The sequence below is a fragment of the Lutra lutra genome, chromosome 4 (assembly GCF_902655055.1).
Source record: "Lutra lutra chromosome 4, mLutLut1.2, whole genome shotgun sequence".
NCBI classification, from domain to species: Eukaryota; Metazoa; Chordata; class Mammalia; order Carnivora; family Mustelidae; genus Lutra; species Lutra lutra.
In genome coordinates this window covers 161,147,099-161,159,511 of record NC_062281.1, presented here as the reverse complement: position 1 = coordinate 161,159,511, position 12,413 = coordinate 161,147,099, and the positions used below count along the sequence as shown (strand labels likewise).

The 12,413-nt window shown below is 43.0% G+C and overlaps 1 protein-coding gene across 2 annotated transcripts; it reads left to right on the top strand.

The window, feature by feature from the left end:
* The first annotated feature begins 36 nt into the window (after positions 1-36).
* Positions 37-9,422, top strand: LOC125097897 (cytochrome b-c1 complex subunit 6, mitochondrial). 2 transcript variants are annotated; one of them, XM_047726068.1, is made up of 5 exons: positions 115-236; positions 4,139-4,165; positions 4,660-4,807; positions 4,918-5,079; positions 9,208-9,422. In XM_047726068.1, exons 3-5 carry the CDS (start codon positions 4,745-4,747, stop codon positions 9,238-9,240), a joined length of 258 nt encoding a protein of 85 aa, XP_047582024.1. In that variant the 5' UTR covers positions 115-236; positions 4,139-4,165; positions 4,660-4,744; the 3' UTR covers positions 9,241-9,422. The 2 variants fall into 2 exon arrangements, with proteins under 2 accessions (XP_047582023.1, XP_047582024.1); XM_047726067.1 differs by lacking the exon at positions 4,660-4,807 and having other exon boundaries at positions 37-236.
* Positions 9,423-12,413: the final 2,991 nt, after the last annotated feature.

The following is a 12,413-nucleotide window of genomic DNA, read 5'->3' as shown; positions in this document are numbered from 1 at the left end:
CCTTGCGTTTGGACGGTAGTATATGCCAATCCGAGCGTGTGTTCGCGACTACGACGAGTCTGCCGCACTTCCGGCCAGATCGCCGGATATCCGCTGAGTGACCCTTACAAGTCCTTCTTGATCCTGAAGTGGAATAGGTGCCGCTGTTGCTGCTCGTGTTGAGTTCAGAACCGTAGCGGGTCATGGGGCTGGAGGACGAGCGAAAGATGCTGACCGGGTCCGGAGATCCCAAGGAGGTAAGGAAAGGCGACCGACTCGACTCTCTTCACTGCCCTGAGGCTCAAGACCTACCCCGCCAAAACACACCCGGGCCCCTGTTGGCCCTAGATTCGCCCCTAGAGTTTTCACGGTCACGATTGCTAGTTCCCTCGACCCTTCCCCAGAATTTGTCTACTCATCTTGGACAAGTAGATGACCACTCCTTTTCTGGGCTTGGTTTCCCCATTCTGTGAATGAGGTGAAGGTGTAACAGCGAAAATGCTGGGTCGCCTAAACTTTTGTAAAAACAGTATATTTTTAGCCAACCAGACGACCTAAGACCCTGGTTTGACAGGTGTAGGGGTCAAGCCGACCGGTCTTAGTGCTTCTCTCCCCTCAGGTCAGGAATCCTGCCACATCTTCGATGGAGGCTCCAGAGATCTGGCCTTAACTCTAGTTTCTGTGAAGAAGTGGTTTCTTTTTTTTTGGGTAGGAGTTGGGGTGGGAGGTATATTTGGGGAATATGCCAGTATAACTGCGATGATGGAAGAGGGAGCTCCATCCCGGAATAAGAATACCGGTATGATAATTATTGACTGCTTACTATTCCAAGTCTTTATATGACTAATTCATTTAAGCCACTTGATAGTCCTACGAGGTAAGTATTGGGTACTCTTATAGTCTTTTTACAGATGAAAAACTAGTATAGAAAGGCTAAATATCTTCTCTAAGGACCACACTTTTAATCATGGATTGGGGAGTTGAACCCAAGCAGAATGGTTTCAGAGCCAAGACTTAGCCACGGTGCTACCCAGCTTTTTAGAGGTCATCTAGCTTTTGGTTTTAAATCACATTTCCTATCCTTTGTTCTGTAGTCACTTCGGGGCAGCTGTTCCGGGTTTATGGGTTCCGAATAGTTGGAAACTAGTTTATCCTATGATTTTTCCCTAGTCTTACTATTTTCAGAAAGGGAACCAGAACAAAATGGAGCCAGCCTCAGGAATTTCAGCAGGAAGTATACCAGAAGGTTCAGTAGGGCTCACCACAGCAGATGAAAAAAAGAAGGTAGTCAGTTTTAAAATTAAGAAAGCTGAGGTCTTTGGGGCGCCTGGGTGTCTCAGTCAAGCATCTGCCTTTGGCTCAGGTCATGATCCTGGAGTCCTGGGATCTAGCCCTGCATCTGGCTCTCTGCTGAGTGGGGAATCTGCTTCTCCCTCTCCCTCTGCTGCTCCCCCCTGCTTGTCCTCTCTCTGTATATCAAACAAACAAATAAATAAAATCTTTAAAAAAAAAAGAAAACTGAAATCTTTTATGAAGAACGTATACTTTTTGGGCATTCTTTTTATTGAGTGTGACCTTGGTTTGTGTCATTGACTGGAAATTTTACATGAAGTAGTCCATATTCAGACTTAGTATTTGGAGTTGTTTTTCCAAAACATGCCATGATACTTTTGACACAAAATTATCAAAATGATCAATGTAGTAGCATTGCTAATAGGGAATGATACAAAGGTCTTGCTTCTAGGATTCTAATTTCAGGTTTCTAAGGCAAAATAAATGATTTCAATTTTTTGGAAAAACTTTTTCAGTATGATTTTTTTTTAAAGAGCAAGGTTAAGAAACTAATGAAAAACTAGAGCTTGACATCCCCCAAATCTTCATGTTTAGAAGAGATCTTTGCTAATTGCGAGAATAAATAGCGTGAATTATAGTTGAACTTGCCTTAGCCCTCCCAGCTTTCATGAGGTTTGGTCTCTTCCGCAAAGGGCATGGTAGAGAACGAAGCAGATTGTGTTGTTGGAATTTTGAAAACATGAGGGATTGCTGAGTTTTTATTTTCCTATATACTTTTTCCTTCTCTTCCCCCAGATGTGGGTATGTGCACGTGCAGGCAGGCAAACAGCTTACTCTTTTTTTTTTTTTTTTAAAGATTTTATTTATTTGACAGAGAGAGAGATCACAAGTAGACAGAGAAGCAGGCAGAGAGAGAGAGGGAAGCAGGCTCCCTGCTGAGCAGAGAACCCGATGCGGGACTCCATCCCAGGACCCTGAGATCATGACCCGAGCCCAAGGCAGCGGCTTAACCCACTGAGCCACCCAGGCGCCCAAACAGCTTACTCTTGACAGGTTAAAATATTGATCAGATTCTCCTGTGTCCCAGATTTTGGCCTATAATGCTCCCACAGGGACTTTTTTACACTGCCCTCCTTGGAAGAAAGGAAACTAAATTTGAGGTTGTATGCTTGAATCAGAAGTAGATAGGTGGGAATTGGTGTTTGAAAACTTGTGAATGGAGTGCGTACTCTAGACCTTTGATTGACTTAATGCTGATAATCTACTTAGGAGTCCTGGGAGTTCAGCAAGTCAAAAAGCAGTGACTGTAAACTAATCTAAAAACTAACTGTTTCTAGTTAAGCTCTGGCTAAAGAAAAGTTTAGGTTTGGCCATTTTTGTATTCCCAGTTCAAGTTCAGAGTCTAGAAAAAATGTTAGTTTTCCTCTTAACTTTGCTTAGTACTTTGTAAGTACTAAATTGAGCTGTTTCTCATAATACTAGTGCCTACCAGAATTTCAAAGTAAGTTATATAGGTTCCATGTGAACATCAGCTTGAATCTGTATCAGAATATTTCTCAATGGGGCACCAGCTGGTTCAGTCGATAGAGTATGTGACTCTTGATCTTGGGGTGGTGGGTTCAAGCTCCATGTTCATCATCGTAGAGCTTTAAAAACAAAGAAAATATCTAATTAATGTTGTTAACTCTAAACTGGGAGCGCTTAAGGAGCTGTTGTGATTAATCAAATTACAGATAAGAAAGTACTTTATAAACTTTATTTTAAAGATTTTACTTATTTGAGAAAGAAACCAAGAGGGAACTAAGCAAGGGGGAGGAGCAGGAGAAGAGGGAGCAGCATACTCCCCCTGAGCAGGGAACCCGATGTGGGGCTGGACATGGGCCTGGATCCCAGGACGGTGGGATCCCCACCTGAGCTGAAGGTGGAGGCTTAACTAGTTGAGCCACCCACGTGCCCTACTTTATTTATTTATTTATTTATTTATTTATTTATTTATTTGTCAGAGAGAGAGAGAGGGAGAGAGAGCAAGCACAGGCAGACAGAATGGCAGGCAGAGGCAGAGGGAGAAGCAGGCTCCCCGATGAGCAAGGAGCCCGATGTGGGACTCGATCCCAGGACGCTGGGATCATGACCTGAGCCGAAGGCAGCTGCTTAACCAACTGAGCCACCCAGGCGTCCCCCACGTGCCCTACTTATAAACTTCAGTGTCCTACACACTAGGTTGTTGCTAATGAAAGTCAGGGAGTGTGTCCTTGTACTTAGGGTTTGTATTAATTAGGTATGGTAAGTTTACAGGCATGGAGACAACTGCTTTTTGTTTTGTTTTGTTTTGGAGACAACTGTTTTTGAAAGAAGAGTTTATTATGAGTCCCAAGAGAAGGCGGGGAGGGCCACACCAATCAGAGCCACCTGGAGAAGGGCCTGAACCCCCAGAAAGAGCAAGGGAAACCAGACTCTTGGTTTCTGAGGGAAAGAGTGGGTGAGTCAGGATAGGCAAGCTCTGGCAAGTTTAGTATTGGATTATTTGGGTAATTTCTGTGGGTTCTGGGATATAGGTGTGGTCTCTAGCTGTTTGGTACTTGGCCCATAGGGTATTTAGGGCAGGAGCAATAATTGGTTTAGTTTAGGAGATAAAGGAAGTGATTGGTGATAGGGGTTTGGATTGATTGGTTCACGTATGAAGGGTGTGTCCCCTGGCAGGGGCTTTCTCCCGGATTAGCAAAGCCCCTAAAATGCGAAAGCATCATAAAATAACAGAAAAATTTAAAACAACTAATACAGTGTTTATCCTCAGTAATTACATCAGTATGATTAGTAATATGTGTCCCAAGTTGCTGCTGACATTAATCTTGTTTTCCTTTTGTAGGAGGAAGAGGAGGAGGAGGAATTAGTGGTAAGAGCCGTCTAAGGTTTGGAACCATCTCAGTAAAAGGAAGTTTGAACTTAAAGAAACTCTAAGGGCATTTTAAGGAGTCTTTATTTGACACCTTGAAGAGAATGGAAATGGAAAAAGCCTTTAATACTTCTTCTTGTGCTGTGGAGTGTTTGGTGGGTGTGGGCCTGGGAAGCTGAGTCTTTTTTCTGGGTTTGGAGCTTCTTCAGTCATGGTGTCAGGGAGCAGAGCAGCATCTTGAGGGCCTGGTATTCAATTATCTGTCTGCTCTTTGCGGTTTAATAAAGGACTCAGGAAGGAACTTTTATACAGTCCTTCTCCATGTTAACATTGCCTTTCTAGCTGGGCAGCTGGGGTACATAGGCCTGGCTGTCATATGAGGGGAATTCAGATTCGCAGACATCACATATCCCCAAATGCTGTGTTAACATGTAAGGCCTCCTATAGATATACTTCAAGTTTGGCTAGGTTTCCTTTACCACCTTGTTTTTCAGATAGGACTGAGGCTTTCAGTGCATACTGGCAACCTTGGAAGGCAGGAATGTGAAACTTTCCCCTACTACTTAGCATCAGAATTGAATGGGAGACCCCATTCTCCCATTTCTGGCGGCAGTGTGGCTCTGCCAGCTGGCCTTCTGCACGGTAATTCAGAGGCAGCACCTTGGTTTGGTGGTTGTGTTAATCAAAGCACATGGTTTGTGGGTCTTCTCCTAAAACCCCCGTTTCCGTTCTTTTCTGTGTTTCTTCTTCAGGATCCCCTTACAACAGTGAGAGAGCAATGCGAGCAGCTGGAGAAATGTGTAAAGGCTCGGGAGCGGCTAGAGATGTGTGACCAGCGTGTATCCTCCAGGTCACAGACAGAGGAGGATTGCACGGAGGAGCTCTTTGACTTCCTGCATGCAAGGGACCACTGCGTAAGTCAGCCTAATCAGGGAGGGGAAAGCTTAGTGGCCAGGCAGACTTGGTGCTGACAGCTTCTCCATACTAGGGGCAGATCCAGCAATAAGCATTTACTTACTGGCCCATATATGTTAGGTACGGTGCTGAGCACTTTACATAAATAATCCACCTAATTCTGCTACTTTCCTGGAGATAGGCCTCGTTAGCCCCATTTTACAGATAAGAAACTGAGGCTTAAAGAAGAGAAATGATGTCCCAACTTGGACTGCAAAACATTGGGGAAGCTGGATTTTGTACCTTTAAGCAACAGGCTATTCTTTAAAATCATTTATATCCTCCAGTATGTCTTGTATGTGCTAGTTGGTCCAAAAAGTTTTCTTTTCTTTTTTTTTTTTTTATTAAGATTTTATTTATTTGAGAGAGAGAGCAGGGGAAAGGGCAGAGGATAGGGGAGAAGCTGACTCCCTGCTGAGCAGGGAGCCCAACCCCTGAGAGGGCTCAACCCCAGGACCATGGACCGAGCCACCCAGGTGCCCCCTTATTATTATTATTATTATTTTTTTTTTTTAAGTAAATTTGACTCACATATGACAGATTTTTTTTTTTTAATTTTATTTAATTGACAGATCACAAGTAGGCAGAGAGGCAGGCAGAGAGAGAGGGGGAAGCAGGCTCTCTGCTGAGCAGAGAGCCTGGTGTGGGGCTCAATCCCAGAACCCTGAGATCATGGCCTGAGCCGAAGGCAGAGGCTTTAACCCACTGAGCCACCCAGGTGCCCCACATATGACAGATATTTTAAATAAATTGCAGAGCAGGCAAAAGTTTGATGATTGCTTATATTAAAACCAATTGGTAGAATAGGGCGGCTGGGTTATGGACATTGGGGAGGGTATGTGCTATGGTGAATTCTGTGAAGAAATGTATAAGCCTGATGATTCACAGACCTGTACCCCTGGGACAAATAATATATGTTAATTAAAACAATTGGGTGCTTAATAAGCATATGAAAGGTGCTTAACACCATTAGCTCTCAGGGAAATACAGATCAAAACCACGATGAGAGGGGCGCCTGGGTGGCTCAGTGGGTTAAGCCGCTGCCTTCAGCTCAGGTCATGATCTCAGGGTCCTGGGATCGAGTCCCGCATCGGGCTCTCTGCTCAGCAGGGAGCCTGCTTCCCTCTCTCTCTCTCTCTACCTGCCTCTCTGTCTACTTGTGATCTCTATCAAATAAATAAATAAAAAATCTTTAAAAAAAAACAAAACAAAACCACGATGAGATACCAGTTCATACCTGCTAGGATGGGTATAATCAAAAAGATAGGGAGAAATGGGTGAAGGGGGTCAAAAGGGAAAAATAAATGACTCTTTTCCCCCTGAAAAAAGTTAATGATCTCCACTCTACCAACTTTATGCTTCAACAATCCCAGGGATGCTGGCTGACTCAGTTGGTAGAGCACGCAGCTCTTGATCTCAGGGTCTTAAGTTCAAGCCCCTGAATTGGGTGTAGAGCTTTCTTAAAACAAAACAAAAAACCCCAACTTCCAGTATAGGTGTTTTTTTTTTTTTTTTTTTTTTTTTTTTTTTTTTTTTTTTTTAGATTTTTATTTTATTTATTCAACAGAGAGAGAGAGATCACAAGTAGGCAGAGAGGCAGGCAGAGAGAGAGAGGAGGAAGCAGGCTCTCCGCTGTGTAGAGAGCCCGATGTGGGGCTCGATCCCAGGACCCTGAGATCATGACCTGAGCCGAAGGCAGAGGCTTAACCCACTGAGCCCCCCAGGCGCCCCCCAGTATAGGTGTTTTAATTCTATGATATAGAGTGGAAATACACAAATGTACATATACCCCCGCCCCATTAAACACGTTGTGACGAGGAGGATATTTTATAAAGATAGAAAAATCTAACTGAAATCATACTGCCTAGAGATAACCATGTTTTCTCATATATACTATCAGATTTTTAAACAAAAATGGAATCCAAATACATTTAATATAAAATATGAATAAAGGCATTATATTCCTTTTTCAACATAATTTTAGTGGAAAGAAGGAAAATTTATAAACAAAACCTGCATCTGTAATTCTCCATATCATTAAAAAAAAACAGATCGGTGTTGTCAATATGGAGAAATTGCTGTTGGGTATGTAGATTGGTATAGCCCTATAGAAAACAGTCTGGCAGTTCTTCAAAAAGTTAAACATGGGGCACCTGGGTGGCTCAGTTGTTAAGCGTCTGCCTTCGGCTCAGGTAATGATCCCAAGGTCCTGGGATTGAGCCCTGCATCGGGCTCCCCGCTTGGCGGGAAGCCTGCTTCTCCAACTCTCCCTCTCCCACTCCCCATGCTTGTGTTCCTGCTCTTGCTGTCTGTCTCTGTCAAATAAATAAATAATAAACCTTCATTTAAAAAAAAAAAGTTAAACATCAAGTTAACATATGATCTAGTAATTCTCCTAGGTACATATACTCAAGAGAAATGAAGACTTATGTCTGTACAAAAGCTTGTACACAAATATTCATAGGAGCATTATTCATAATAGCCAGAAAGTAGAAACAACATAAATGTTCATCAGTTGATAAGTAAATAAAATGTAATATATCCATATAATGGAATATTATTTGGCAGTGAAAAGAAATGAAGCACTTTACTCAAAAAATTAAACTCTGCTATATGATCCAGCAATTTCCCTTCTGCTTGTATACCCCGAAAGAACGGAGACTGTTCAGTTGAACAGGTATTTTTGTGCATGCATGTTTATAGTAGCATTCATAATAGCCAAAAGGTAGATGCAATCCAACTATCCATTGTGGTATATACCTATAATGAAACATTTAGCCTTAAAAAGGGAAGAAACTATGTGTAACAACCTGTATGAACCTTGAAGACATGCTAAGTTACATAAACCAATCACAAAAAGACAAATATGTCATTCCACTTATGAGGTACCTAGAGTAATCAAATTCATGGACAGTGGAATGGTGGTTGCCAGGGGCTTCAGGGAGGAGGAAATGGGGAATTACTTAGTTTCAATTTGGGAAGATGAAAAAATTCTGGAACTTGATAATTGCTGGACAGTATGAGTTACTTAATGCCACAGAAGTACAAAGTTCAAAATAGTTAAAATGAGGGCACCTGGCAGGCTCATTCAGTAGAACTTGTGACTCTTAATCTCGGGGTTTTGTCATAGACTTTACTTAGTTAAAATGGTAAATTGTATGTTATTCAAATACTTTCATGAGCCTAGCACTGGGTTGAAATGTAGAAATGAGACAGGCACAGTCCCTTCCTTTATTTAGTTGAACCAGAATAGGAGACAAGTAGAATACTTAACTCTTTGGGTATAACCTTCTCAGGATGGCCTTCACTAATCCTCTATTTAAAGCTGCTGTTTCCCCCCACCCCGAACCCCTTTTTTATTTTCCTCAGAGCTTTTATCACTGTCAGAGGTTTACCTTAGGTGTCTATTACATTTCTCTTATTAGTCTCTACGTTTCCTAAGAGAAATACTGCCTGGTTTCCATTGTAGCTCACTCAGCACCTAGAAGAGTAGCTGGCATATAGTAGATGTTATATAAATATTTGTTACATTAAAAAATATTGTGACATGGGAGGTATAAGTTCCTATGGGGAAGAATGAGGAGGGACAGATTTATGTGGGGATAGGAGTTTGTTTAGAGAAGGCTTACAAAGAATGACATGTAAACTAAGTTCTAAAGGAAAACATAAAAGATTTTTTTTTTTTTTTTAAGATTTTATTTGTTTATTGGACAGAGAGAGATCACAAGTAGGCAGAGAGGCAGGCAGAGAGAGAGAGAGGAGGAAGCAGGCTCCCCACCAAGGAAAGAGCCTGATGTGGGGCTCGATCCCAGGACCTGGGATCATGACCTGAGCTGAAGGCAGAGGCTTTAACCCTCTGAGCCACCCAGGCGCCCCACATAAAAGATTTTTTAAAAAGTAGAGAGTTCTGGGTAGAAGGGAGATCGAATTCAGGTAACTGAAGGTAGTCACTAGGGCTCAGGAGGGGTATGGGTGTGTGTGAATGCTGTGGAGAGAGGAGAGGCAGTAGTGTTCAAGGTCATGAAGGACCTTGTAAGCTATGACATTAAAGCTGCAGTTGATGACCATCTTTTCTTCCCCTCATCTAGGTGGCCCACAAACTCTTCAACAGCTTGAAATAAATGTGCTTACTTCACCCCAGCCTTCATCACCCGAGCATCAGGATATTTCATGGTTTTGACCATGCCATTTCTTCCTTATAAGTGTAACTGTATGTTCATGTGAACCTCATGGATTTTGGCTTAGGCAAGTAACTTCTATGTAATTAGCTGTGATTCCTCTTAATAAAGTCCAGTGATCTGCAGACCTGCAGCTTCCTTTTTTTTTAATTTGAAAATTTTCAAACACAAGACTAGGTAGAACAATAATTAGCTCCCATGTACCCATCACCTAGCAAGCATGTGTCTTTTTTTTTTTTTTTTAATTTATTTATTTGAGAGAGAATATACTGGGGAGGGGGCAGAGAGACAAGGGGATTCTCCGCTGAGCAGAGCGCCTGATGCGGGGCTCCATTCCAGGACCCTGAGATTGTTACCTGAGCCAAAGTCAGACGCTTACTCTATTGACCACTTAGGCTCCTGCAAGTATATAACTCTTAATGATCAGGACTTTGAAAAAATTTACCTTGATGCCATTATCACAGTTAAAATAAACAGTGATGGCTTAATTTCATTGGATACCCAGTCCATATGAAAGTCTCCTACCACAGAAGTATCTTTTTTTTTTTTTTTTAATTTGACAGAGATCACAAGTATGCAGAGGCAGGCAGAAGAGAGAGGAGGAAGCAGGCTCCCCGCTGAGCAGAGAGCCCGATGCAGGGCTCGACCCCAGGACCCTGAGATCATGACCTAAACTGAAGGCAGAGGCTTTAACGCACTGAGCCACCCAGGCGCCCCCAGAAGTGTCTTTTGACAGTTTTTAGTTTCAGTGTCCCAACAAGGCAGCTTTTTTTTTTTTTTTAGGATTTTATTTATTTGACAGAGATAGAGGACAGGCAGGCAGAGAGAGAGGGAGAAGCAGGCTCCCCACTGAGCAGGTAGCCTGATGTGGGACCCTCGGATCATGACCCGAGCAGAAGGCAGCCATTTAACCAACTAAGCCACCCCAGGTGCCCCAAGGCGGCTTTTTTCTTTAAAAAGATTTTTAGGGGCGCCTGGGTGGCTCAGTGGGTTAAAGGCTCTGCCTTCGGCTCAGGTTATGATCCCAGGGTCCTGGGATTGAGCCCCGCATTGGGCTCTCTGCTCAGCAGGGAACCTGCTTCCCTTCCTCTCTCTGCCTGCCTTTCTGCCTACTTGTGATCTCTGTCTTTCAAATAAATAAAATCTTTTTTTTTTTTTTTTTTTTGACAGACAGAAATCAGAAGTAGGCAGAGAGGGAGGCAGAGAGAGAGGAGGAAGCAGTCTCCCCGCTGAGCAGAGAGTCTGATGCGGGGCTCGATCCCAGGACCCTGGGATCATGACCTGAGCTGAAGGCAGAGGCTTTAACCCACTGAGCCACCCAGGTGCCCCTCAAATAAATAAAATCTTAAAAAAAAAAAATTCTATAAAAAGATTCTTATTTATTTGAGAGTGAGTGAGAGAGAGAGAGAGTGTGCATGAATGGGGGGATGGGCAGAGAGAGAAGCAGGCTCTATCCCAGGACCCTGGGACCATGATGTGACCTGAAGGCAGATGCTTAACTAACTGAGCCACCCAGGCACCCCTCAAGGTTGCTTTTGAAAAATACACATTTTTTTTTTAATTTTTTTTTTTTAAGATTTTTATTTATTTATTTGACAGAGATCACAAGTAGGCAGAGAGAGAGGAAGGGGGAAGCAGGCTCCCCGCTGAGCAGAGCGCCCGACTCGGGACTCGATCCCAGGACCCTGAGATCATGACCTGAGCTGAAGGCAGCGGCTTAACCCACTGAGCCACCCAGGTGCCCTGAAAAATACACATTTTAAAAAGGAGTGAGAAGGATATAGGTTTGTGAGGGGTAGGATACTGGATTCCAAGAAGGGTCAGAAAAAGACACCTGGGGGTCTCCTGGGTGGCTCAGTGGGTTAAAGCCTCTGCCTTCAGCTCAGGTCATGATCCCAGGGTCCTGGGATTGATCCCAGGGTCCTGGGATCGAGCCCCACATCAGGCTCTCTGCTCAGCAGGGAGCCTGCTTCCTCCTCTCTCTCTGTCTGCTTCTCTGTGATCTCCGTCTGTCAAATAAATAAATAAAATCTTAAAAAAAAAAAGAAAAAAGACACCTGGGTAGGCAGTGCTGACAATGGGAGATTGGTTACATACGTACAATGGTGGGGAGTCACCTGGTAAGTTAATATACTGGAAGTTAATAGATGCTAGCAGAGAACAGAGTTACAAATAGGGGAAAGGAGGGGCGCCTGGGTGGCTCAGTGGGTTAAGCCGCTGCCTTCGGCTCGGGTCATGATCTCAGGGTCCTGGGATCGAGCCCCGCATCGGGCTCTCTGCTCAGCGGGGAGCCTGCTTCCTCCTCTCTCTCTACCTGCCTCTCTGCCTGCTTGTGATCTTTCTCTGTCAAATAAATAAATAAAATCTAAAAAAAAAAAAAAAAACAAATAGGGGAAAGGAAAAAAACCAGAAAGAACCCAGCAGTGGTGAGGTATTCATAGACTAAATAAATAGCTTACAATGTAAGTAAATATAGAGGCCAGTGTGTATGTAGGGAATACATATTTCTCTAGCTCAACCCACAAAGAGGGCTTCACTCTCTAATAAAAGGAACCAGGGCTCCTTGGAGAAATGGATGATTCCAGGGCTGGCAAAGTACAAGATAAGCCTGGAACGTTTTGTTGTTTGTTGCAGAAAGAAGAAAATGCTCAAAGAACAATGGGGGCACATCAGAAGTACACAAATGCCACTAGCCAAATCTAGAACAACGGGAGCATCAAAATATATGATAGTCTGGATTTAAACTCACTAATTCATGAATCCATACTAATAAATGAATCAAAAGTTAGGTGAAGAAGGTGATAACATACTAATTAGAGAAGGAGAATATACACACTATAGCATAAATGAAAGCTTACATTGCCACTAAGGAGACAGTTTGAGGGACTATGTTTGCAAAAATGCAGTAAAGGGCCACTTGAACATAGAAGCTCTTTTAATCTGTTGTCCTAGCTACAGGAATGGCCAGCATTTCCCAGCCATATCTGATTTAGAACCCATTTCACGGTGATGTATAATCTCACAAATACCTTTATAAAATGGTGGCATTGTATTTGTTGTATATAATCTGATTATTTCAAACATCTCATTAAAATTTCAAACATATGACAAAGCTG

Excerpts from the sequence above, each read along its gene's own strand:
- LOC125097897 (XM_047726067.1), top strand. The coding sequence starts at position 183 with ATGGGGCTGGAGGACGAGCGAAAGATGCTGACCGGGTCCGGAGATCCC. Across the intron at positions 237-4,138 it reads GGTCCGGAGATCCCAAGGAG|GAGGAAGAGGAGGAGGAGGA; the intron begins GTAAGGAAAGGC and ends TTCCTTTTGTAG. Across the intron at positions 4,166-4,917 it reads AGGAGGAGGAGGAATTAGTG|GATCCCCTTACAACAGTGAG; the intron begins GTAAGAGCCGTC and ends TTTCTTCTTCAG.